The sequence below is a fragment of the Cynocephalus volans genome, chromosome 4, assembly GCF_027409185.1.
Source record: "Cynocephalus volans isolate mCynVol1 chromosome 4, mCynVol1.pri, whole genome shotgun sequence".
NCBI lineage: Eukaryota > Metazoa > Chordata > Mammalia > Dermoptera > Cynocephalidae > Cynocephalus > Cynocephalus volans.
In genome coordinates, this window is record NC_084463.1 from 160,095,258 (window position 1) to 160,117,927 (window position 22,670).

At 57.5% G+C, this 22,670-nt stretch overlaps 2 protein-coding genes across 4 annotated transcripts; both read right to left on the reverse strand.

Moving 5' to 3' along the window:
- Positions 1-928: 928 nt before the first annotated feature.
- Positions 929-12,918, reverse strand: MAP4K2 (mitogen-activated protein kinase kinase kinase kinase 2). The gene is made up of 32 exons (XM_063092911.1): positions 12,823-12,918; positions 12,636-12,693; positions 12,309-12,399; positions 12,164-12,228; positions 11,839-11,894; positions 11,466-11,513; positions 11,337-11,379; positions 10,867-10,939; positions 10,656-10,787; positions 10,518-10,580; positions 10,049-10,130; positions 9,851-9,958; positions 9,341-9,419; positions 9,181-9,239; positions 8,570-8,613; positions 8,449-8,487; positions 8,323-8,356; positions 8,084-8,186; positions 7,915-8,003; positions 7,793-7,834; positions 7,627-7,711; positions 7,452-7,531; positions 7,310-7,370; positions 7,091-7,208; positions 3,507-3,565; positions 3,322-3,425; positions 3,059-3,236; positions 2,052-2,120; positions 1,881-1,967; positions 1,617-1,687; positions 1,476-1,531; positions 929-1,363 (listed from the first exon to the last, which is right to left on the reverse strand). The coding sequence occupies exons 1-32, from the start codon at positions 12,916-12,918 to the stop codon at positions 1,276-1,278; spliced, it is 2,460 nt and encodes an 819-aa protein (XP_062948981.1). The 3' UTR covers positions 929-1,275.
- Positions 12,919-13,341: 423 nt separating this feature from the next.
- On the reverse strand, positions 13,342-19,751 carry MEN1 (menin 1). 3 transcript variants are annotated; one of them, XM_063093068.1, is made up of 10 exons: positions 19,670-19,751; positions 18,836-19,296; positions 17,645-17,853; positions 17,297-17,425; positions 16,916-16,956; positions 16,746-16,833; positions 16,004-16,140; positions 15,453-15,588; positions 14,856-15,020; positions 13,342-14,623 (listed from the first exon to the last, which is right to left on the reverse strand). In XM_063093068.1, exons 2-10 carry the CDS (start codon positions 19,278-19,280, stop codon positions 14,141-14,143), a joined length of 1,833 nt encoding a protein of 610 aa, XP_062949138.1. In that variant the 5' UTR covers positions 19,281-19,296; positions 19,670-19,751; the 3' UTR covers positions 13,342-14,140. The 3 variants fall into 3 exon arrangements, with proteins under 3 accessions (XP_062949138.1, XP_062949137.1, XP_062949139.1); XM_063093067.1 differs by having other exon boundaries at positions 19,682-19,749; XM_063093069.1 differs by lacking the exon at positions 19,670-19,751 and adding an exon at positions 19,423-19,481.
- Between the last annotated feature and the right edge of the window lie 2,919 nt (positions 19,752-22,670).

Sequence of the window (22,670 nt, forward strand, 5' to 3'; positions counted from 1 at the left end):
TTCCCTCAGATCTTCCTGCCCTCTGCAGGCCTGGGCCTGCCTGCAGACCCAGCCCTCCTTCAAGGCCAGCTCTCAGCCTGCTTCCTTGGCCTCACCTGCCCAAAGGCTCTGGTCAACAGCAGCCTGTCAGTACCTGGGGCAGCAGGGGACATGTGAGGACAGCAACGGAAAGCACAAGATCAGCCTCAGGAGGACAGATGTGCCCTGGGATGCAGGCTCCAGCAAGGGGTACGGCCCCTCCTCAAGAGCTGGCCCATATCTTGGCAGCAACCCCAGGGCCTGGCACCAAGGAGGCCCTCTGGGAGTGTCTGTCAAGTGGACCCAGTCTAATCTTCCCAAAGACTAACCTGCAGTCTAACCTGATGACCAGCTGTATTCCGTTGTTCTGGGCATGACCAGGGATACTGCTACCTTGGCAGTCGGTGAGAGTCTGGGAGGCAGCCCCAGGCCTGGATGGGGCGCAGGTCATGGCAGCTATCATCTCCACAGGCATCAGCCTCCCTGGGAACGGAACAGCCTAATCGACTGGCCCCTCCTGGTCCCTTCCACCCAGTGAGATCCCACATGGGGCAGGGATGTCCCAGATGAGAGTCTCTCTGTTCAGGCCCTCCTCATCTGCATGAGTCTTTGGGGTGCCAAACTACAATGCAGTCACGAACTGCAAAGCTGAGGGCTAGTTCTCGGCAGGGGAGCCCAAAAAGATAAAGTAGACCTGAGATGGTTGCTGGGGGCCACCGGCCTCCCGTCACTTCTGCCTGGCTTCCCCAAAAACATGGGCAGCCCCACCCTTCCATGGAGCCCACAAAAAGGGAGGGAAGGAGGGAGATGAGGCAGTGGGCTCAGCTACCCCCACCCAAAGGGACCAGTGGAGTAAAACAAACCAGCTTTAATACCAATATAGTTCTCTCTTTTAAATACCATGTTCTCCAGGACAGAGAGCAGGGGTGGGCTCCTGGCAGAACGGGTGGAAAGAAACATGGAACAAAATGGAATGGATCAGCTGTGGCCACCCACATCCTGCCCAGGGCCCCCTGCCACGGGGCACTAGGCACTGTGCTGTCGCCAGGGGAGGGGAGGTGACAGCAGCTTCCTGTGGTCCAGTTATTGCAGAGGCGTGGGTGGGCTCCCCTCCCCTCCCCAGCCCCAAAACACTTCTCAGGATGAGTTCTGCCCTTCTGCCCAGCAGAACTGGAGCCTGGTCTCCTCTGATCTGGAAGGGCCCCTTCTGCTAAGGCATGCAGGCGGGTGGGGGCTGCCACTGGCCAGGCCCAGTGCTCAGTAACTGCTCTGATGGCCCGTGAGAATGTAGAGGTTGCTGTGCGCCCCCGGGTTCTCAGTGGGAATGCTCTCCAGGATGATGTCTCTGGATGGGAGAGAGAAGTGGAAGTGAGCAAGGCGGGAAGACACTTGGGCACATCTGTCCCTTCTCCGGCTTCAGGGATGTATGAAGGGGAGGCTGGGGTGCCACTGCCTACCTGTGGGCCCCAAGTACTCGGAAGATCCTTGTCTCGTCTGTGATCTCCTGGGTCACCTGGGAAGACGAGGGGCATTGAGGCCACCCCTGTGAGTCCTCTCCAAAAAGGGTGGAAGCAGCCAGGTCCCTGAAGCCCACTTACCTCGTTGGTGTCCAGGCTACGGCCCTGCATCCCATGGCTCCAGAAGGCCAGCACACTGTCCTGCAGACACACTAGGAGGGCCAGGCTGCCATCAGCCCCACGCCTGCCCTGAGGGGGCTGCCTCCCCAGCCCCACCCAGGCCCAGATCTAGGCCACAGAGGTCCTCACTGACCTCACTGACCCCAGGATGGCTCCGAGAGGGGCTGGGGGATCTGGCTCCTCATCCTCTGCCAGGCCCCCATCCCCCACCTCTGGCTCACTCACCCACAGTCTCAATGGGGAAATCAAAGGTCAGCTCAGGTGCCAGCGTGGCCGTGGGCTCACCCTGCAGGTTGACAATCCTCACGCAGCCTGCACAGGGAGAGGGCTGGTGGGTGGGGACGGGGTGGCTCCCCTTGCCCCCCCCATGGCGCTGCCCCCCAGCACTGCACTCACGTTCAAAGCTGACCAAGACTGTGTCCCTGTCCACCTGGATCACCTGCTGGGCCGAGCCCGGGATGCCCTCTGCAGGCAGAGAAGGGAGACACTGCCTGGCTGAGCCTCCAGTACACCCTGGCCCCAAGGGGACATGGGATATGCTACAGCCAGCACACTGCAGCTTTGGCCACGAGCACACTGCAGCCTTGCAACAGTCCCATGGGGTTGGGATACCTATCACCCTATGGCCAGGGCACTGAAGCTCAGAGAGGACAAATGACCGATCCTCAGGCTCGCAGGGAGCAGGGGTGGCGTCCCAGGGGGCCATGGGACAGTTCCAGAGTCAGGTAAACCAGGCTTCTTGGTCCAGTTACTGTGTGACCTGGAACAAGTCACCATACTTCTCTGAGCCTGTTTCCTCATTTATAACCCAAGCATGAGGATGCCTACCTTCAAGGGCCATTGTGAGGATCAAGAATGAAATCCTGGGCTGGCCAGTTAGCTCAGTTGCTTAGAACTCGGTGTTGTAACACCAAGGTCAAGGGTTTGAATCCCGGCAATGGCCAGCCACCAAAAAAAAAAGAAATCCTGGGTGTGAAAATTCTGGCTTGGGTCTGGCACCCAGGAGGGCCTCAGCCCATGTGTGCCTTCCCTCACCTTCACCCACCGCCACTCACTACTGCCCCTGAGCTGTTGCAACACCAGCGTGCTGCTTCCTTGCTCAGAATGGAGGCCTCCGGTGCCTGCCTTGCCAGATTTGGCTCTTCCCTGCAGCCCCTGCCTTGGTCCAGAGCAGTGACGACCAGTTGTTTCTTAGCTGCCAAGCCCTTCGGTTTAATAGAATCTTTTACAGAAGCCCAGCTGAAACTCATTGAACCCCACCGGGTAGCCCTTGGGCCCCCAAGGTCTCCATGGAGCTGGAGGCTATTGAGAGCCCAGTTTGAGGGCCTGGCCCCTCCCTCCCTCCCTCTCTCTCTGATGCACACCCCCCCACACATACTCAGCAGCCCAGCCCTCCTGCTCACCAGGTGGGATGAGGATGTCAGGGGTCAAGCCAGCCTCCAGGGGCAAGATGTGGAACAGGACTCGGCAGCCGGGCCCCTCGGGCCCCTCGGCCCCCACACACACCTGCGGCAGCTCCTTTCCATCCAGCACCAGCGGCTCCAGCAACCCAGCCAGGCTGGGCAGGGGGCTGGAGAAGTTCTGGGAGGCAGCAGGGATGCTCAGGTCTCCATTTCTCCCCCCAAGCCCTCTGCCCCCCCGCTTGAGGGTTCCTGGGCCTCCCCACCTTCAGCAGCAGGAACTTCTGCAGCGGCTCGTACCACTGTAGCAGGAGCAGGCTGGTGGGCAGGGCAGCCAGCAGGAAGGTGCTGCCCGTGTAAGGGTTCCGCACTGCAAGGGAAGTAGGCAGTGGTCACTGGGCTGGGCCTGCACTTGCACCTGTGCCCAGCCCTGCCCGGCCCCTGCTCTTACCCACACGACACTGCAGGCAGCCTTTGGTGTCGGGGATCTTGGTGGAAAGGGCAAAGCGCCTGTAGGGGTGACAACCAGAATATATGTCATCCATGGACCAGGCCCCTGCAGGGCCCTATGAGGTGCGCACTACTATCTCTCCGCTGTACAGGTGAGAGGCCGAGGCTCAGAGAGGCACAGTAACCTGCCCGAGCAACAGCTGTGCAGGGCAGAGGGTCTGAAGCAGGTCTTGTGGCTCTACAGCCCAGAGGGCCCCTGTCAAGTCCAGGGCTTTGGATCACAGAATTACCTCTAGCTCTGTGTGACTCTGGTCAAGTCACTTAACCTCTCTGTGCCTCGATGTCCTTATCTGTATAGTGGGGATAACAGTGGTTCCCACCTCATGGGGTCACAGAGAGGATTTTGAGTGAATGTGGGGCAAGCCCCGGCAGAGCCCCCACACCGTGTGCGCTCACAGAGGGCAGCTTGTATCCTCCCACACTATTACTTCACACCGATTTCAAGTCACTGAAAATCTTTTTTAGGTGAAGGCAGTGCATAAATGAAGAAATGAAAGAATAAAAGAGAGCACGCAGGGGCCGGGAGCTGACGTGGTTCCAGCTCCGCCAGGCAGCACAGGCACTCATGGCCCACCTCACAGATGGCAAAGGGCCCGTGGAGGTTAAAGGACCTCAAACAGCAAATGCCTGCCCCCTGCCTCTGCGGCTGAGGCTACAGCCCAGGTGGCCAGGGGGCGGCACACCTTGTGGCCTGGGGAGATGTGGTGAGGGGTGCTCATCACAGGGGTCCGTGCCTTGGTTACTGGGGGTCCTCCAAGCCCCCAGGGAACCCTCCAAGCCTGCTTCTTCCTCTGGGGAACAGGGCTACATGTCAGCAGCCCTGCCGCCTCCCAGCAAGCCAGGCCCTGGCTGTACCTTCTGCCAGGATGTGGGCCTGCCGAGGAAGTCACTGTCTGTCCCTCACTGCCCCTCTGCCCTGGCTCCTCCCTCTGCACTTGTTCCTCCCACTCTCTTCCCCAACTGGCCTTTGGATGGGACAGAGGCATATTTTTGTATTTGATTTTTTTCTTTGAACAATTCTGGTTCTCTTGTTTTTTCCATTCAAAGTGGACACTGTGACTCTGAGATTTCCCAGACACAGGCCCAAAGCTGTCGATGACTCGTCGGGGTTCTGACGGGCCTGTTTCCTGCAGGTCCTGGGCCAAAGCACAGACTCACTTGGGGACTGAGCTCAGGAAGCCCTGAGGCCACAGGGCTCCAGATGCAGTCCTGGCGTGAGCATGCTGCAGGAAGGGCACGGCCCTCCCGATCTCCCCAGCTGGTGCAGCCACTGCCTGGCCTCCCTGACCCTGCCTGCTGGGTCCACAGGCTTCCACCACCACCCATTGGGTCATGACAACGTCTGAGCCCACAGCCCGGCCCCCCTCTCGTGGGAGCTCCAGCCCTACCCAGCCATGGACTGATGAACATCCCACTTGCACATCTAATAAGCATCTTAATGCGACAAAGTTGAACTCAGCTCCCCCAAAACCTGCTCCACCCACAGCTTGTGACAGCTGCATCCTTCCCATTGTCTAGGCCAAAAACCCTGGAGTCAGCCTTGAATCCTCTTTCCCTTCCATCCACCATTGATCATCAGGAAATCCTGCTGGCTCGCCTTCAAAGTACAACCAGAATCCGACCACTTTCCACCTCCTTCACTGCTGCTGCAGCCTGAGCCACCATGACCTCCACCTGCTTACTGTGACAGCCTCCTGACGGGTCTCCCCGCTTCCACGCTCACCCCCTTCACTCTGTCAACACAACAGCTCATGAAGACCTCAGTCTGTGTCACTTCTCTGCAGTGGCCCCCAGGCTGCTTTGAGTCAAAGCAAAGACCTCATTGTGGTCCATTCTCTCCCTGTCACTCCATACATTCTGGACACACTGGCTTCCTCGAACGTGCCAGGCCTGTGCCTGCCCCGGGGCCTTTACACAGGCCATCCTCTCTGCTTAGGATGCCCTTTTGTCAGATATTCACAGGGCTTGCTCTTTCGCCTCCTCTAAGTCTTTGCTCAAGCAGCACTTTCTCAGCGAGGCCTTTCCTGACCACCCTGTTTAAAACTGCAATCCAAGGGCCAGCCTGTGGCTCACTTGGGAGAGCGTGGTGCTGACAACACCAAGCCAAGGGTTAAGATCCCCTTACTGGTCATCTTTTAAAGAAAAACAAAAACAAAAAACTGCAATCCACACCCCACCCTATGGTGCCTTTCTGCATGGAACACTCCCCCCTTGACACACCACTGCAGTTACATTGACTACTATCTGTTGCCCCCACAAGAAAGTGACAAGAAGATATGGGGCAGGGTCTCCTTAGTTTGTGGATGTATCTCAAGCCCCAGAACACTCCCTGGCACACGGGAGGTGCCAGGCAGATATTTGTTGAATGACTGAATGAATGCCTCTCCTCTCGGACATCCCCTGAGCACCTCATAAAACAGACTAAGCTGACCTCATTATCTTTCCACAATCTGCTCCACCAGAGGCCCGCTGATCCCTCTTGGTCCCTCACCCTCACTACAACCAGTCCCCAAATGCTGTCAATTCTACTTCCTAAATATTGCTCAAGTCCGGGAACAGAAGTAGAAACAGGAACGAGTTGTACTGAATTGTCAGCTGGTGGCATGCTGGCCTGGAACGGCAGGCAGCCATCACTTGACAAGAGAGCCCGCATGAGAACGAAGACGAGAGGAAGCAGAACCCAGGGATGCAGAATGGCTCCTGCTGGTGCCACGTAAGCCTGGATCCAGCTGGGCCTGAAGCTAACCCCACTCCCAAGCTTTCATTTACATGAGCCGTTAAATTCCCTTTTAAGCTTAACGGGTGAACTGTATCCCCTACAACAGGAGGAGGGCTGATCGACACACAGAGGGGTCCTTTCAGAGTGCTCACGGTGCTGCTGCAGTTGGACAAAGCCCAAATCTTGGGCCTGACATCCAAGGAAGGGCTCTGCCACATGTGCACCTTCCTCTCGGGCTACCGCACCTCCCCCCTCGGGCCACACACGCAGAGCTCTCCAGACCACCAGGCTGCTCTGCCCCACCCCCACATGCCTTCACTCTGCCCCTGCCTGGAACCCCTGACACTCCTTCACACTTCATGGGCTCGCCTGGACCCTCTGAAGCCCCCCAGCCTCTCCCTGCTCTCCTTCTAGTTCAGTCCAGCACCAGGTGCTACTGACTGTTCATGGGTTGGCATCTCCCTTTTCTCCTGAGAGCAAGGACTATTTGGCTCATTATGTCCCCAAGCCCAGCGTAGGGCCCAGCATAACATAAGTGCTCAGTAAATGTTTGCTTAACATCAAACTAAGGCCCACATTCTAACAACCACAGTTCCCACAATTTGCAAAGCTCATCCACTACGTCCTTGCTTCCCAACAAGCCTGGAGGGAAGCGGGAGGGGAGGCTGTTGACTAAGAAGGAAACTGGGACTCAAAGACGTAAAGTGACATGTCTAAGATCACAACAATCCCAGTACTGGGCAAGGCACATTCTAACCCTGCTTTGCCCCTCTGGTCCCCCTCCCTGCACACGCAGGGTCCCTGACCTGGGGATGATGCGCTGGGTGAGGCGGTTGGTGGGGATGGAGAGGGGAACCTGTTGCTGCAGTCTCCGCTGCTCAAACAGGCCTGGGAGGTCATGGGCCCAGATGTGCGTGGATTTCCCTGACAGGGAGAGAGAGATGGAGGCTCAGAGCACTGCTGGGCACAGTGCTGCAGGGGCTGGGGGTGCTGCAGGCCCAACCTCCCTGCCTGCCCACCTGTACCTGAGAGCGACAGCAGCACATTGTTCACGCAGTAGAGCCAGGAACAGCGGTGTGAAATCAGCTGGAGGCGAGAGAGGCAGATGGACAGGGGCCCAGGAGCCCAGGCCCCGGCCCTCTACCCTACACAGCAGCTGGGTCTCACCTTCTCCAGTGTGTCCTCATGCAGCTCGTGCAGGTTGAGTGTGTAGATGCCTTCCTCGGCCCCCACCACCAGGAACTGGTCTGCAGGTTTGGGTACGGGGTCAGAGTCCAGTGACACCCCCTGGCCCAAGCAGGAGGATTTCCAGGCTCCTGCTTCCTCCCTGCCCCTAGCGCACCTCGAGTAATAGGGTGAATCCAGGTGACAGCAGCATGGATCCGCAGAGGGCAGCCGTTGAAGACCTTAGAGAAGCAGGCGCCCATCTGTGGAGGAAGCGAGAGTCTGGGGAGGGAGTGCAGGAGCAGCGGGTGGTGGGGCCGTGGGGCTGTGGGGCAAACACTTACGTGCACCTTGGGGGTTGGGGGGAGCCCGTGACAGGACAATCTCTGGGAGGGAAGGAAGGAGTCAGGGTCGAGGTGATATCCACAGCCACCCTTCTGCCCACTCCCTCTGTCGCAACCCTTACCTCAGGATCCTCCCGCTGCTTCATGGTGGCCCAGGTGGTGGGCAGAAGTCGGGGGCTGTCAAGGCCTGGGAGATGTGGGGGCAGAGTTCCTGCAGGCACAGACCCGCTGTGATTCCAGCCCCAGCCTCACCCTGGGCCTGTGTCCTGGCCTCCAAAGCCCAGAACTCACCTGGGGGGCTGGATCGAGGGTCCTCAGCAGGAGGCTCAGAGGGGGGCAGCCCGAAGGGGGCCCGCTTAATGGTTCCCATGGCATCATCTGGGAAGTCCAGCTCCTGGCAGGAGGGTTGGGGGCCCAGCCCACCTGTGAGCAGGTCACCCTGTACCCACCCCAACTGCACCCTCTGCAGCAGTCTCCCCATCTCAGCTCTAGTCTCCCTGCCCTAGCTCCAGCTTCCCTCCGCTTCGCACCTGGAGTTCCGAAGCTGGCCGGATGGTCAGGCTCCTGTGCAGGACAAACCAGAAGGAAAAGCAGTATAAGATAGGACTGGCTCCCAGGCCTAGCCAGCCCTGCCCCTCCCCAGGCCCAACCCTCACCGTTCCTCCAGGGCCTCCTGGACCGACTGCAGCAGGCTCCTGGGCAGGGAGGGAAAGGGGTCAGAGGTCAGCCTCTCTGCTGCCCCTACCCCTCCCTGTAGCTTCCCTCGCCCTCACTTACCCACTCAGCTCCTCCTTTCCCAGCAGTGTCCACTCTTCCTCCCACTGGGAGAAACCGAGGCAGAGAGACCGGGGGAGAAGCAGAGAGAGAGAGGGGCAACATGAGCAGACAATCATAAGGTTGCAGAAGAGAGAAGACAGACACACAGATAGAAAGTGAGACAGTAATAGGCAAGACACTTGTGAGAAACAGAGAAAGACAGTGAGGGGCAAGGAAGCCAAGAGATCACGAGAGAGAGGAACAGACAGACAGCAAGAAAGCAAGGCACAGGGAGACGCTGAGACTGGGAGCAAAAAGAGATACGGTGACAGAGACACAGCAAGAGCAGAAACAGTGAATCAGAGAGTCGGTGACAGGTGAACTGAGGCAGAGAAATGTGGCTGAACTGGGTGGGGTGGGCTGGGAGCTCAGGCATGTGACAGGCCCAGTTTTTAGAAAGGCGTGGTCATCCTGCCACCTTTCCGTGGCCCAGGAAGGAGCCCCTAGCCCTTCAGGTCCTGAGGCCCAAGGCCCAGGCAGCCCCTGCTCCAAAGCTCCCTTGCTTTGAGATGCTCAGCCTCCATCAGCGCCAGCAACCCCACCCCGCCCCCGCCCTCCCCACACAGCCTCACCGGCTCATTTAGCGGGTCCGTTTCCTTCCTGCGTGGGGCACCAAACTTCACCTGGTGAACTGGGGGGCCCAGAGTACAAGGGTTAGGGAACCAGAGTCTCAGGATCGACCCCCGCACTCACGCTAAATCTGTGCACACACAGCCCCTCCTGCAGACTCACACTGGATCTCTGAGGGGGTCCTCTCGGCCGGGCCGTGCTGACCCCGGGAATGAATGGTGTCTGGAAACATGTCATAAGTCTAAGAAAGAAGAGAAATGGTGAGCACATACCTGGCACTCACCTCACACCTGGTACCGTTCCATGTGCTCTACGTATACCACCATGTTTTGTTTTCACAACAACCCTCAGAGATTATTGGGAGATGAAATGGCACCCTCATCTCACAGATGAGAAAACCAGCATAGAGAGGTCAAGTAACTTGCCAAAGGTCACACAGAAAACAGAGGCTTAGTCATGGTCATGGTCAGCCTGGCGCAAGGGCTGGGGAACCTATCAAGGGAGTGTTAGACCCAGCTCAGGAAAGATTCCTACTGGGTGGACTCAACCGGAGGGCAGCTCCACTGAAGGGTGCTGGAATTCCGTAAGTGAGAGGGACCTTAACCTACACCACCTTTGGACTCCTTCCAATCAGGCCAGGCCAAGACCCGTTTCCCAGCCCCCCTCACTTACCTCCAGCTCACAGTCTTCAGGGGAGGGGGTTCCCAGGTGGGGGTCACTGGCTTTGTCCAAGAGCTGCGTGAGGAGGGCCCGAGGGAGTGGCTGGGTTGTGAATGGGTGCTGGAGGATTGAGGGGAGATCGGGTTGGTCCCTGTCCTCCAGGCCCCTGTTTGGGAGCACTGTCCCCGCTGCCCTGCCCCTGCCTCCCACCTGCAGAAGCTTCTCCGCTGTCGGCCTCTTCTTGGGGTTCTTGGTGAGGGCCAACTTGAGGAAATGGTGGAAGTTCTGGGTCCTAGTGGGCACAAAAGCCCCCCACGCCCAGACCCAGGTTAGCTCTCACACAGAGCATCCTGCCAGCTGCCCCCTGCCACACTCCAGAGGAGTCTGCTGGGCCCACCCAGGAAGAAGCCAGCCTGAGGCCGAGGGCAGCTGGCCTGAGCAATACTTGCGCTACTGTCGCAACATGGCAGCTCCCCCGTCACCAACCGTCTGCCCTTCTTCCCCGTCCACACCGGGTCCTTGGCCCAGAGGTGGGCACCAGGCCCCTCCCTCAGATGACCATGGAAAGGCCCGGAGAGGGCAGAGCTCTCGAGGCTGCACCCTGGGAGTCGGTAGAAGGCTCCTCTGGCATGCGGCCTGGCTGAAAAGGAGGTACCAGCAGGGGGATGTGGGCCCTCACCAGCAAGTCTTGTCTCTCAGCTTGGGTGGCTGGAAGCTGCTCTTTGACATGAGCATCAGGGCCCTGTGGAGGGCGCAAGGTCAGGGGTCAAAGGTCAGCAGGGGCAAGGGTCAGGCAAGGGGCAAGTGTAGGGCTGACCTCATGGGGTGCAGGTGGAATAGAGGGGGCTGCAGTTCGCCCAGCTCAATGGCGGTGATGCCCAGGGCCCAGATGTCACATAGCTCGTTGTAGCCACCTTTGCGCTCCACAGCAGCCACCTCCGGAGCCATCCTAGAGGTGGAGTCACAGATGGGATAGGCGGGTGTCGCACCTGTGGCCCCTGCTCCCTCTGCCCAAGGTGTAGCCTCACCAGTACGGAGAACCAATGAAAGACCTCCTCTTGGCCACAGACGCCGTCAGCTCGCCTGACACCCCAAAGTCAGCTGCAGGGAGAAACAGCTACTCTCATCAGCCCTCTGGCTGCTACTCACCACCCCACCCAAGGGTTCAGGATGCACCTGGCAGGGCTCAGATGGGCTGACAGCCCAGGTTCAACCACAGCTGCCACAGGCCCAAAGTAGGGCCAGGTCCCTCTCCTGAGAGGGGTCCACCACCCTCTATCCCTGACCGAGTGCCTGATCCCATGTCAGACTCCACATAGACCCAACCTCATCCAGCCGCTAGCAGGAAAGGAGCACTGTGCCATTTTCTCAATGGGAAAACTGACTTAAGTGGTAAAGTGACTTGCCCAAGGACACCCAGCACTCGAGTCCAGATTCTCGCTAAGACTTCCAGAGCACCCACAGAACCCTCACTCTGAATGCATCCCCGGGTACTGACCCAACTTGACATCTCCCTGGAGAGTGAGGAGAAGGTTGGCTCCCTGTGGGAATGGAGGAGAGAGAATCCCATCTGGTGTCCCCAAGAGGCTCCTCCACCCTCCCTCGATGCCCCTGGCCAGACCCCTACCTTAATGTCTCTGTGGATCTTCCCCTGAGAATGCAAGTGGTGGAGCCCCTGGGGACAAAGAGAAGTCCCTGGGAACAGCTATGCAGCACTACCCCATCTCTCCTGAACCCCCTCTCAGAACTGGGGTCCCCCACCCAAGCCACTTCCTCCTCCCCTCTCCCCAAACAGGAAGTGACTGAGCCAAGAGGGAAATGGGCTGCTTCCTGCAACGGGGCTGGGGCCCCTTCCCCCCTTCCCCCAGACCCCACAGCCCCTCTGGCCAGCTCTACCTGAGGCACTCCATGCACCTCCCCGCCCCCACACTTGTCAGCTGGGCTCTCAGCCCACAGCTCCTGGGGATTGGAGGATGTGAGAGCCTCAGGGGCCCAGCTACCTTCAGTGCCTCTCGGCAGACATAGGCAATCTGCCGTTCCTCCAGGGGTCCTATGGCTGAAATGGAAAGGGTGAGGGCTGGCACGGGGGACTGGGGGATATGCCGACCCTCCCAGGCCACCTTGTGTTGGCCACATCCCTTGTTAGCGTAGTCTGGGATACTGAGTCCAAAGAAGGGCAGCATTTCTCTCAAGGTCACACAGCCAGTTGGGAGGAGAGCCCAAGTCCAGGGCTTGGACTCTCCCCTACTGCCCCCCACCCCCGTGTTGGGGTGGGGATGGGAGGAAAGATTGTAGTCCTCTGGGGCCTGAGGCTCTGGCCCTCACCGTGGTAAATTTCCTGCAAGGACCCCCCTCCACAGAACTCCATGCAGATCCACAAGCGGTCATTCCTGGGGGGACAGAGAGCTGAGTGGGGACACAGCAGGTCACATGGGGGCTGTCTGGGGGCTGGAGAATAAAGCAGCCTCACCTGAGGTAGCTGCCAATGTAAGCCACCACATTGGGATGGCGACACTCACGCAGAATGGTGATTTCCTGCTGGAGAGAGCTGATGTCGTCCCCTGGGGAGCACAACGCATCATGTGGGGGTGCGCATAGGGGTCGCGCTGACTCAGTGCTCCCATCTGCAAAATGGGCACAGAGTGCCTCCCTCTGGGCCAGACAGGTGCCAGGCGATGGTACCTCCTGGGGCCTGCCTCTTGGGGGGTCTCAGAAATGTCAAGTCTCGGCCCCTCACGCCGCGCCCGCCAGCGCGCTGCCCTCCCTCCTGCGCAGAGTCCCCGGCCCGGGCCCTCACCTGGGTCTAGCTTGACTATCTTCACGGCGGCCAGTTCGGACGTGACCGTGTCACGGGCCTGCAGGGGCGGAGGGGGCGACGCGGGATGAGGAGGGGGCGGGGCTGGGGGCCAGGGGCTGGATCCCGGCAGGGCGCCGAGCGAGCACCCTCCTCCCGGCTCTCCCGCCCATCTTGCCGTGCGGCGCACCTTGTAGACGTCGCCATAGGTCCCGGCCCCCACGCGCTGCAGCAGCTCGAAGCGGTCCCGCGGATCCTGCAGTGACACGTCCCGCAGCAGCGCCATGGCCCGGCGCCGGGCGGGCCGGCGGGCGGGCGGGCGCGAGCTGCGGAGCCGGCTCGGGGCGGCGCGGGGCGGGCACGGTGGCTCGGAGGCCGCGGGGGCGGGGGCGGGGCCGGGCCCGAGGGTGGGGCCAGGCCGGGGAGGCCCCGCCGCCCGGCCGGGAGGAGGCGCCCGCGGGACAGGCCCTCGGCGGCGCGGGGGAAGTCCCGAGGCCGAGCGGTGCTTCGGTCCTTCCGCCAGCCGGCCGTTTCTCGCGCCGTACAGGTGCGGAGCAGGACGTCCAGAGAGCCGAAGGCAGTGGCAAGAGGGGGCGTTCCACTCCCGCCCCATCCCCAATTTCCCAGATGAAACATGCACGTGTGCTTTGCTTTTTTTTTACAAAATGTATTCATCTTCCTTGGAACTGAAAAATAAATCTATGTACAAAACAGGAAGAGATCAGGTTCCCCTCACCCGCACCCCACCCCGTGCAGATTTCCTCCGAGGTCCCCTGAGATGGGCTGGACCTAGGGGAGGTTCCCAGAGGGTCGGGAGAGGTCCTGCTCTGATCGTGGCCAGTTCGGTCAGGAAAGGGCGGGGCTCAGCATTCACATGCTGGGGGCGGAGCTTCGTGCCCCGGAGTTTTGGGACGCGGAAGAGACGAAGCTAGGATTTCCAAATTCTGGAAGCAGGGCTTTTCTCTCGGATAGGAAGCTTGGACCCCCAAGGAATGGAATTCTGAAGTGCGGAAATGTACTTCTAGGGTCTGAGTGGGGTCCTAGATTCCCGGGCTGGAGGTGGGACCTGTGTTCCTTGGGTTAAGGGTGAAATCTCAGGCCCCATGACCTGGGAGCAGCCCTGAGCAACACCGGCCTGGCCCCGGTTAGCGCCTTCGTTCCGAAGTGGGCCTGAGTTTCCAGGGGCTGGACCTTTAAAGATTGGTGATCCGGACTTGGGGTGAGGTTTCCATTGGCCGGCTGGGATTACGGAAGGTGGGGCCTATATTTTAATGACCCGGGTAGGGCCTCGGTTCTGAGCTGGAGCTAGGTTCGGGGTTGGGGTTTACTAGTCTGTACTTCCGGGACCAGGTAGAGGCGGGGCCTGGTCCCTGGCTGGAGGCCCTGCCTAGATCCCCTTGGGCTGGGGACGAAGCCCGGGGCCTGGGGTAAGGGAGCTGGGGTGGAGCCTCCATACGGACTGAGTGAGGGGCCTGGGTCCCCGTGGGCTGTTAAGAAGTCCCGGTAGTTCAGAGGCCCTTGCGCTGTCGCTTGAGGAAAGAAAGAGTGTAGTCGCTGGGTGTGGACACCTTCTGCTTCTTCATCTGCACTTGCGACTGCGCCGTGAGTTGCAGCTTGATGGCGCTGGAGTTGATCTTGGTGGCCACCAGCAGCTCCTTCATGCCCTTCATCTTCTCGCTCTGGAAAGTGAGCACCGGACCCTCCGGCGGCGGGGACGCTGCGGGAGCTGGCGCCTGAGCTGTGTTGCCGCCTTCAGGGCCTCGGGCAGTGCCCGGGACCGTCCCTGGGGGCTTCCGGGGAGGTCCCGCCACCGCACTCTGGCCCGCACCGGGGCCCTTATCCAGCGCGGGTTTCTTGGGCGGCGGCGGCTCCTCTGGCTTGGACTCCCGCCGCGGGCCCCGCCGCCGGCCTTCCCGGGATTCCTCACCCCACAGCTCCTCGGCCTCGGCCGCCTCGGCCTCACGGCTCACTATGTGCACCTTCTGTCGCACCTGAACCGATGGGGAGAGCAAGCTAAGGAAAAGGTTGCAGACCAGTGGCTGGCACTGCAGGACCCAGTGCGCCATCCTATCTACGTAGTCTCAGTCTCATCTGTACCAATGATGAGACAATGATGAAGGGGGATGGGCAGATGCTGCCTCTGGGCAACAAAGGTCTGAGTCCCCTGTAGCTGCTGTGGTCACCTGTAGTGCCCAGCCTCCCTGTGCAGTTACTGATCCTCACCTGTCCCTCGAAACGGCCTAGGGACTGCACAAGGAAGGTGGCCCAGCCCACGTGCAGTACCGGCGTGGGGCTGCCCTCCTCCCATTTGCAGATGCCATCGTAGAATCGCAGCAGGTGGGCAAAGCACTCAGGGTCCTGGAGGGCAGAACCCTGGCTCTGGGTGCCCTGGGTAAAGGGGAAGGGAGGGCACAAGTCAGAGTCCCTTACTCACCCCTTGGGAGAGGGCACAAGCCAGTCCTCCCACCTAGGCAAAGAGGTGAATGTAGGTAGGGAGAATTCTTAGAACCTCCTTCCTTTTATAAAGCCAGTCCATAGACAGGAAAGAAGAAGAGGGGAACCATCCCTTACCTCCATCCCACCCCCTAAGCTGAGTGAGGGACCCTGGCCATGAAAGAGACGGGCTTCCACTCCATTTACCTGAAAGTATAGGGTAGAAACCCCTAAAATACTCTCAGTTCCTCAAACCTAAGCCCAGGACCTCAGCTATAGCAAAAGAGAATGAAGCTGCCTACTCTGGGCCACCCTTCTTGTGCAGTCTCCACGTCCTGTGGCTGGGGAGCCTTGCCAAGGGAGGAGGCAGGAGCTCCAGCACTTCACCTGAGTCTGCTCCCCTGGCCGCTCCTCGCCTGCCTCCAGCAAGCTGGCTGCCTCCTTCAGCAGGTTGGGAATGACGTCATTGGCCACTTCAAAGAACTCCTTGTAGATCTCCTCATCTTCCCGGCAGTAGTTGTAGCTGTGAGAGCAGTGGGGCACTGTGGGGTCTTGGCCATGTGGGTACCCCCAGGGACCTGGTGGGGGAGGGAGCCCAGGTTCTTTTCCTAGGTCATCCCAGAAACTGGATGAGTGGTTGGGGTTCTCACTCCAAAACGAGGTGTCCTGTGTCAGCTCCAAGCAAAAATGAGGAGGGGGGCATGAGGCTAAAGGTGAAAGTCCCACTGCTAGATGATGGTGGTTAGATACTGGAAGAGGGGAGAGGGGGAAATCAGGGGTTCCTACCTCCTGGGCAATGGTGCCCTTGGCTGCCTTGGGGCTGGATGGATAGGGACGGGGGCTTGGGACCCAGGCCTCACTCCTGGATGAGAAAGGTAGGAAACTGGGTAGAGGAGGAAGAAAGGATGGGCTGGAGGCCCTAGTGGGGGTATCCTCACTCCTGGATGACAGTGGCTGTGTCGGCCCAGGCCTGCAGGGCTTCACGCACATTGCGGTTGCGACAGTGGTAGCCGGCCAGGTACATGTAGGGGTAGATGTGTTCATCCCGGTAGTAAGTCTTGGCTGAGGCAATGCCCTGGGGGATGGGGCGGAGAAGCCTCAGGGAGACAGACCCAGCTGCCCCAGCTGGCACAAATGCCCTATCAGGTCACACCCAGAAAGGGCAACAGGAAGATCACAAAGAGTCCTCCCCATCTCCAAACCCACCTCCACTCCCTGCCAGCCCCTCTACCCGGTGCTCCTCCCTGGGTCTGCAGGACTGCTTGCTGAGGCCTGGGGCAGACCTCAGGGATGGGGACCCCCAGAGAACAGGCCTAGGGAGGAAGGGGCTCGCCCTCTGAGCTGAGGGCTCATCTCTTTACCAGGCTTTCCCACACACTCTTCTACACAAACACCAAAGACTTCCAAGCCCAGCCCAATGGCCCTCCTACCTCCATCCCCCAGCAAGTTAACAAATCCAGACACCACCACCCCTAGGTTGGGGAACCCAGGGACACCCCTCAGACAGCCGTGACCACACTGATTAAGTACACAGTTGATACAAAGTGGGGACTGGATGAGTGATACCCCCCAATACACAAAGTTCTTCTCTCCTCTCTTTCCCCCTCCCAGTCCCCAGAAAGAAAGGGACCCCAGCTGCTGTTGGGGCCTCCCTTCTGCACCCATCTGAGATGCCCCCACCTTGTGGTAGAGGGTGAGTGGGTCTGGCCGGCCGGGGGTGGGCTCCAGCTCCTCCAGATCTGCCAGGTTCCCTAGCGCCATGGGGTACCTGGGAAGGGATCAAAAGTCCAGACTGCCACCCAGCCCTCTGGCCCCACCAAGGCCCAGCCTGGCCACTTCCCTCTACTGACCTTTCCAGATGTCCCAGGTCATAGAGCAGCCAGAGCAGCTTCTAGGGGAACAAGGAGAGAGTTATGAGCTGGGGGGGAGGGGGGGAGGAGGAGGGATTCTCAGTCTATGAGGCAGAAGTTGGGTTCAGAACCAACAGAGACCTCAACAAGGTAGGAAGGGCCAGAATCCAGGAACCTGACCTTTAATGGAGTCAAAGCCATTTCATTCTCAATTCCACTCTGCCAAGAGGCCTGGGAAAAGCCAGGCTAAGAATAAGTAACCCATTTACAGAAGGGGAAGTTGAAGCTCAGGAAGGGAAAGTGCCCCTGCTCAGGGTCCCACAGTGAGTCACATCAGCAGCCTGGCCTAGCCCACCCCTGCCCCATGGGCATCCCCCTCACCTGCTGCAGCTGCAGCAGCTCCAGGGAGTCAGTGTGCAGGTCAATGGAAGGGTTGATAGCACACACCATAAATGCCACTTCCATCTTTCGGTCACAGCGCATGTATGATCCTTTAAGATACAGCCAGCTCTTTAGAGGAGATAAGACCAGATAGATGTCTCATGATGGCCCATCCTGTGCCTGCTTCAGGGAATGACAATCAGGAAAGGGACTCTCCTGCCTTCCCTTCCTGATATATGTAGGTGGTGATGGTAAGAGGAGAGTGCAGCCCAATAAAGTAAGAGTCCCTTGGGTGGCTTGGGCTAGCAGAGTAGGAAGGGGACAAGGTTGTAGGGGAGGACACAATACCCGCTCAGCCACACCCGCGTTGACTGTCTGGCCCCTGCGGTCTTCGTTGCCCTTGCCGTGCCAGGTGACCTCAGCTGTCTGCTCCCCATTGGGCCCAAACACTACCCAGGCATGATCCTCAGACAGGGCCAGGTGGACATCCCGGAGACCCAGGGCCTGGCAGGCCCCCACCACAGCAAAGGCCACCCCGGAGCTGTCCAATTTGGTGCCTGTGGAAGGGGGAGGTAATGAAAGAGGGTCCTCTGGGCTTTGGCCTGGGGTTAAAGGGAGCCAGGTAGTGATGAGCCATGTTCCCTCCCACCCTCCCTCCAAACCTGTGCCCCAACCTCAGAAGTTCCTGCCCAACATCCCTCCATCTCTTTTTCTTACATTTTCAAAGCCTCCCTGCCTCATTTACACCCCACAGTCGCATCAAGAAACCTTTCTGGGTTTCCCATAGCTTGACCCAGCCTTTGACCCTGTCTCTTCTCTTTCCCTGCAACTGTATTATATATTTCTATTAATTTAAAGATTCTCCCATTTTGTTGCACCTGTTAGATTATAACAAGGATGGCAAAAACAGGACACTCTGGCCAGCTCTTTTTTTCACACACCCACCAACAGATACTCTTAATTTATCTCTGCACCCTTCTCTTGCTAAGCTCAGAGGCAGCCTTAGAATCCTTCTCAATATGGCACACCAGGACATGACTGCCAGTCAACTGGGGTAGGCACAAAGAACCTCTTTGCAAGCCCTGAGCCTTAAGCTTCTTAAGTCAAGCCCCTGGTCTGTTCACTTTCATAGTAATTTTTATAAGTATTATTTTAATTGCCTCAGATGTAGCCCAATTTTGTCTTCTCCACCCCCAATCTGGCGCCACCCTCTGTGCTTCATACTGGGCTGCAGGGCTCCTGTGGCTGCTCAACGGCAGGGATGAGGGTGCTGAGGGGGCAGAGGGTAGGTTAATGGATGGGAGCCAAGTGATCAGGTTCTAGTCCCAGCCCTGCCATTCTGTGTGTGACTTTGGCACGTCATTTCCCCTCTCTGGGCTTCAGTTTCCCTAACTGCAAAGGAAGAAATAGCACCTGCCCCACCTCACGAAGTTTACAGGTTTCAAAAGGGCTCTGTACACCAGTTTCGTAAAGAGGTGGGCCAATGTTTCAGGTGGGACAGGATTCATTCTCTCCCCTTGCCACCTGTCGGGCTCCAACCTGTAATGAAGCTGAAGAGAGACTGGATGTGGGCCCGGTCCTTGAAGTAGGAGCGGCTGAGGCTGTTCCATATGACATCGGAGACCTTCTTCACCAGCTCGCGGCTGGAGACGCCTCCCTCTCGTGGGTAGAGGGACAAGTCCACGGCGCCGCGGATCTGGGCGGTGAAGCGGGCATAGAGGGCGGCGATGATAGATAGGTCGGCCACGGGAAAGTAGGTGAGGCCGCCAGGAGGGTCGGGCGCGGGGCTGGGCTGGAAGGTGAGCTCGGGCACGTTGGTGGGAATGACGCGGTTGACAGCCAGGAAATGCTCCACGAAGCCCAGTACCAAGGAGAGGAGTACCAGGTCCGGTTCCTCTCGGCCCAGCTCAGCAGCGAACAGGCGCACCACGTCGTCGATGGAGCGCAGAGGGAACAGCGTCTTCTGGGCGGCCTTCAGCCCCATGGCGGCGGGCGGCGGCCTGCGGGAGAGACGGCGGAGGGAGTGTCGGGCAGGCTCGGTCGAGGAGCCCCCTCCCAGGCTCTGCTAAGGATCCACCCCCGCACATACACACACAACTCCCCTGTTCCCCGCCCCCCCTGCTCACCAGCTCCCTCTCCTTTGTCGGTGAGACCTCTCGACCGAGGCTGTAGGGCCTACTTGTCCCCAACAACCCCAGGACCCCCGGCCCCGATGGGGGTGCGCCCCAAGGACCCCGCGGAGTGCTCCCAATGGCTGCCCCGCTCTCTCCCTACGACTGTGTCCCTGGCCCCCTAGAGGCCGTCCGGAAGGCGCCCCCAGGCCAATCCCCCCAAATCCCAAGGAGAGCCCTAGCCTCGGTCCCCCGCGCCCACCTCCGCGCTTACATCCCACACAAGGCACCGCGGCGCCCGCCGCCTGGAGCCTGCTGGGAAGTGGAGTCCCGCCCCTCGGCCGCAACGCCTGCCGGGAAGTAGAGTCCCGTGCTCTCCTGACCCCCTCTGCGTCTTGACGTGGGACGGGCCCGGCCTGCCCGCGGTGGCTTATGGGAGTGGTAGTCCCACGGTTCTGAGCGCCCCAGAGAGAGGTGAGGAGTGGAGGCAGCGCCCCCTCCCCGAGGTCCTCTGGGATTGGTCATTCCCTTTCCGCAGACCAGGTAGAAAGAGGGTCCGCGGTGTCTTCTGGGAAATGTAGTCCGGGGTGGGATCAGCAAGTTCAGTTCGGCTGGTCGCTCCGTTTCCGGAGATTCCGTTATCACGAGTCGGCAGGACGTGAAGAAAACGGGTACTTCTAAACACTGCTGGGGAGTAAATCTGTTCAGCCACTTCAGCTGGATATTTATCAATATCTATTAACAGGTGAACGTGTCTACTCTGTGTCTAGCAATTCTCCAATTCTGCCCATGAGACAGTCTGACAGTGCAAAGAGGAACATGGAAAGAAATGCCGTAGTTACTGGTAACAGGGTGAAGATTAAAAGAGTGAAGTGCTGTGTGCATCCTAAAATGGACCTTCAGAGTGTATTATGGGAGGGAAAAAAGCTGCAGAACAATATGTATGCTAAGGTAGAATTTATATTAACAACACTTTAAAACTTGAAAACAATACTAAATTTCTGACAGTCTTTTATTCATTCGCTTGTATATTCAACAAATGGGTTTTTGATACCTATAATGGGTCAGGCACTCAGTTCTAGGCATTGGGTGTATAGCAGTGAATAAAACAGTTAAATTCTTGCCCTACTTCGACTCTACGGGTTTTTTCTCCCCCTCAAAATCCATAACCCTGGTGTAATCGTGAGAAAACATCCGGCAAACCTAAATTGAGGGACATTCTACAAAATACCTGGCCAGTATTCCTCAAAAGTGTTAAAGTCATGAAAGACAGGGAAAAACCCAGAAACTGTTGCAGAGAAGAGACTAAGGAGACAGGACAACTAAATGCAATGTGGTGTTGAGTCCTGGCACAGAAAAAGGACATCAGTGGAAAAACTGCTGAGGGGGGTGACGAACTGTCCCAGTGGGCCCAGGACTGAAAGAACTTAGAGGTACGGGATTTTCTGTTTTAAAACCAGTTGATTCTTGGGCACCTGAGCTGGAAAAGGCCTCACTGAGAATGGGGGAATCTGAGTAAAAACCTGAAGAAGGGAGGGGAACAAGTAGGGTGGATATCTGGAGGGAGAACATTGCAGAAAGGTAGAAGAGCAAGTGCCACGACCCCAAGCAGGAGAGTGCTAAGGGCGACAGGAGGCCAGCAGGGCTGGGGTGTTATGAGCAGCGGGGAAGTAGTAGGAGATGGAATCAGCGGATGCTGTTTGGCAAGGTCACATCGGGCCTTGTCAGCAACATGAGCTTTGGCTTCTACTCTGGGTGAAACGGGTTGGGGGCGAGGCAGCCCTGGAGGGTTTAGAAGGATCGCCCGACCTGACTTCTACTTTAGAACAGCGCTGACTGCTATGAGGAGGATAAACTGGACAGGGTCAAGGGTCCAGCAGAGAACCCTTTGGAGGCTACTACAATATTCTAGGCAAGAGATTATTATTTCCTTTGTCCAGGGTGGTAGAATTGGAGGAAGTGAGAAATAACCCAATTCTTTTTATTTTTAATGCATAAAGTTACTTTAAGTATACATTTAATTTTGAAAACTATAAATGCTAAAATATCTCATCTTCTTCATCTCTTACTCCCATAAAAGTCACAATAGAAAGCTTCGTAAAACTGTAAAATACTATTATAGGAATTTTAGGTTTTATGTTGGAAAAAAATTATTAGTAATATATTGAAATGTTTTCTGTTCTTTATCGTTTTGTTCCACCATGCTGATTTACTTCATTTAAAATAAAAAGATGCATCATTTCTCCAAAGTTAATAAAGACTTAAGAGAATAAAAATAAGCATATCTGAAAGTGCATATTGATTCTGAAAAATAATGCGTACAGATAAGTACCAGCCATGAAAATGGCTAAAAAAGAGCCAGCCCGTGGCTCACTTGGGTGAGCGTGGTGCTGACAACACCGAGTCAAGGGTTAAGATCCCCTTACCGGTCATATATATATATATATATATATATTTTTTTTTTTTTTTAAAGATGACCGGTAAGGGGATCTTAACCCTTGACTCGGTGTTGTCAGCACCACGCTCACCCAGTGAGCCAACCGGTCATCCCTATATGGGATCTGAACCCGTGGCCTTGGTGTTATCAGCACCACACTCTCCTGAGTGAGCCACGGGCCAGCCCATTACCGGTCATCTTTTAAGAAAAAAAAAAAAAGAAAGAAAGAAAGAAAATGGCTAAAAAGAGGTATCTATTCACTCCTTTCACATTGCAGGACTGGGACAAAGTTACTTCTGGCTCTAAAAGTTTCACTGCATGACTTTAGCCATAACCCAATTCTAGACGTACTTTGATGGTAGAGCTGATTGGATTTGTTGACGGACTGAATGTGAGTGTGAGAGAAGATGAAGAGTCATGGTTAATGGCTGGCCCATGGGTCACTCGGGAGAGTGTAGTGCTGATAACACCAAGGCCACGGGTTCGGATCCCTATGTAGGGATGGCCGGTTAGCTCATTTGGGAGAGCGTGGTGCTGACAACACCAAGTCAAGGGTTAAGATCCTCTTATGGTCATCTTTTAACAAAAAAAAAAAAGAGTCATGGTTGACTCCAAGGTTCCTTTTTGTTTTGCTTTTTGGCCAGCTGGTACAGGGATTGAACCCTGGACCTCGGTGTTATCAGCACCCCACTCTAACCAACTGCGCTAACCAGCCAGCCCTTTTCTTTTCCCCCACCAATCTGTACATGGATACAAGATGTCCTTGTACTCTGCCTTTTTTCTGGTTATTTTGGATAGTCTGTCCATTCTCCTAGCAATGGCCAAA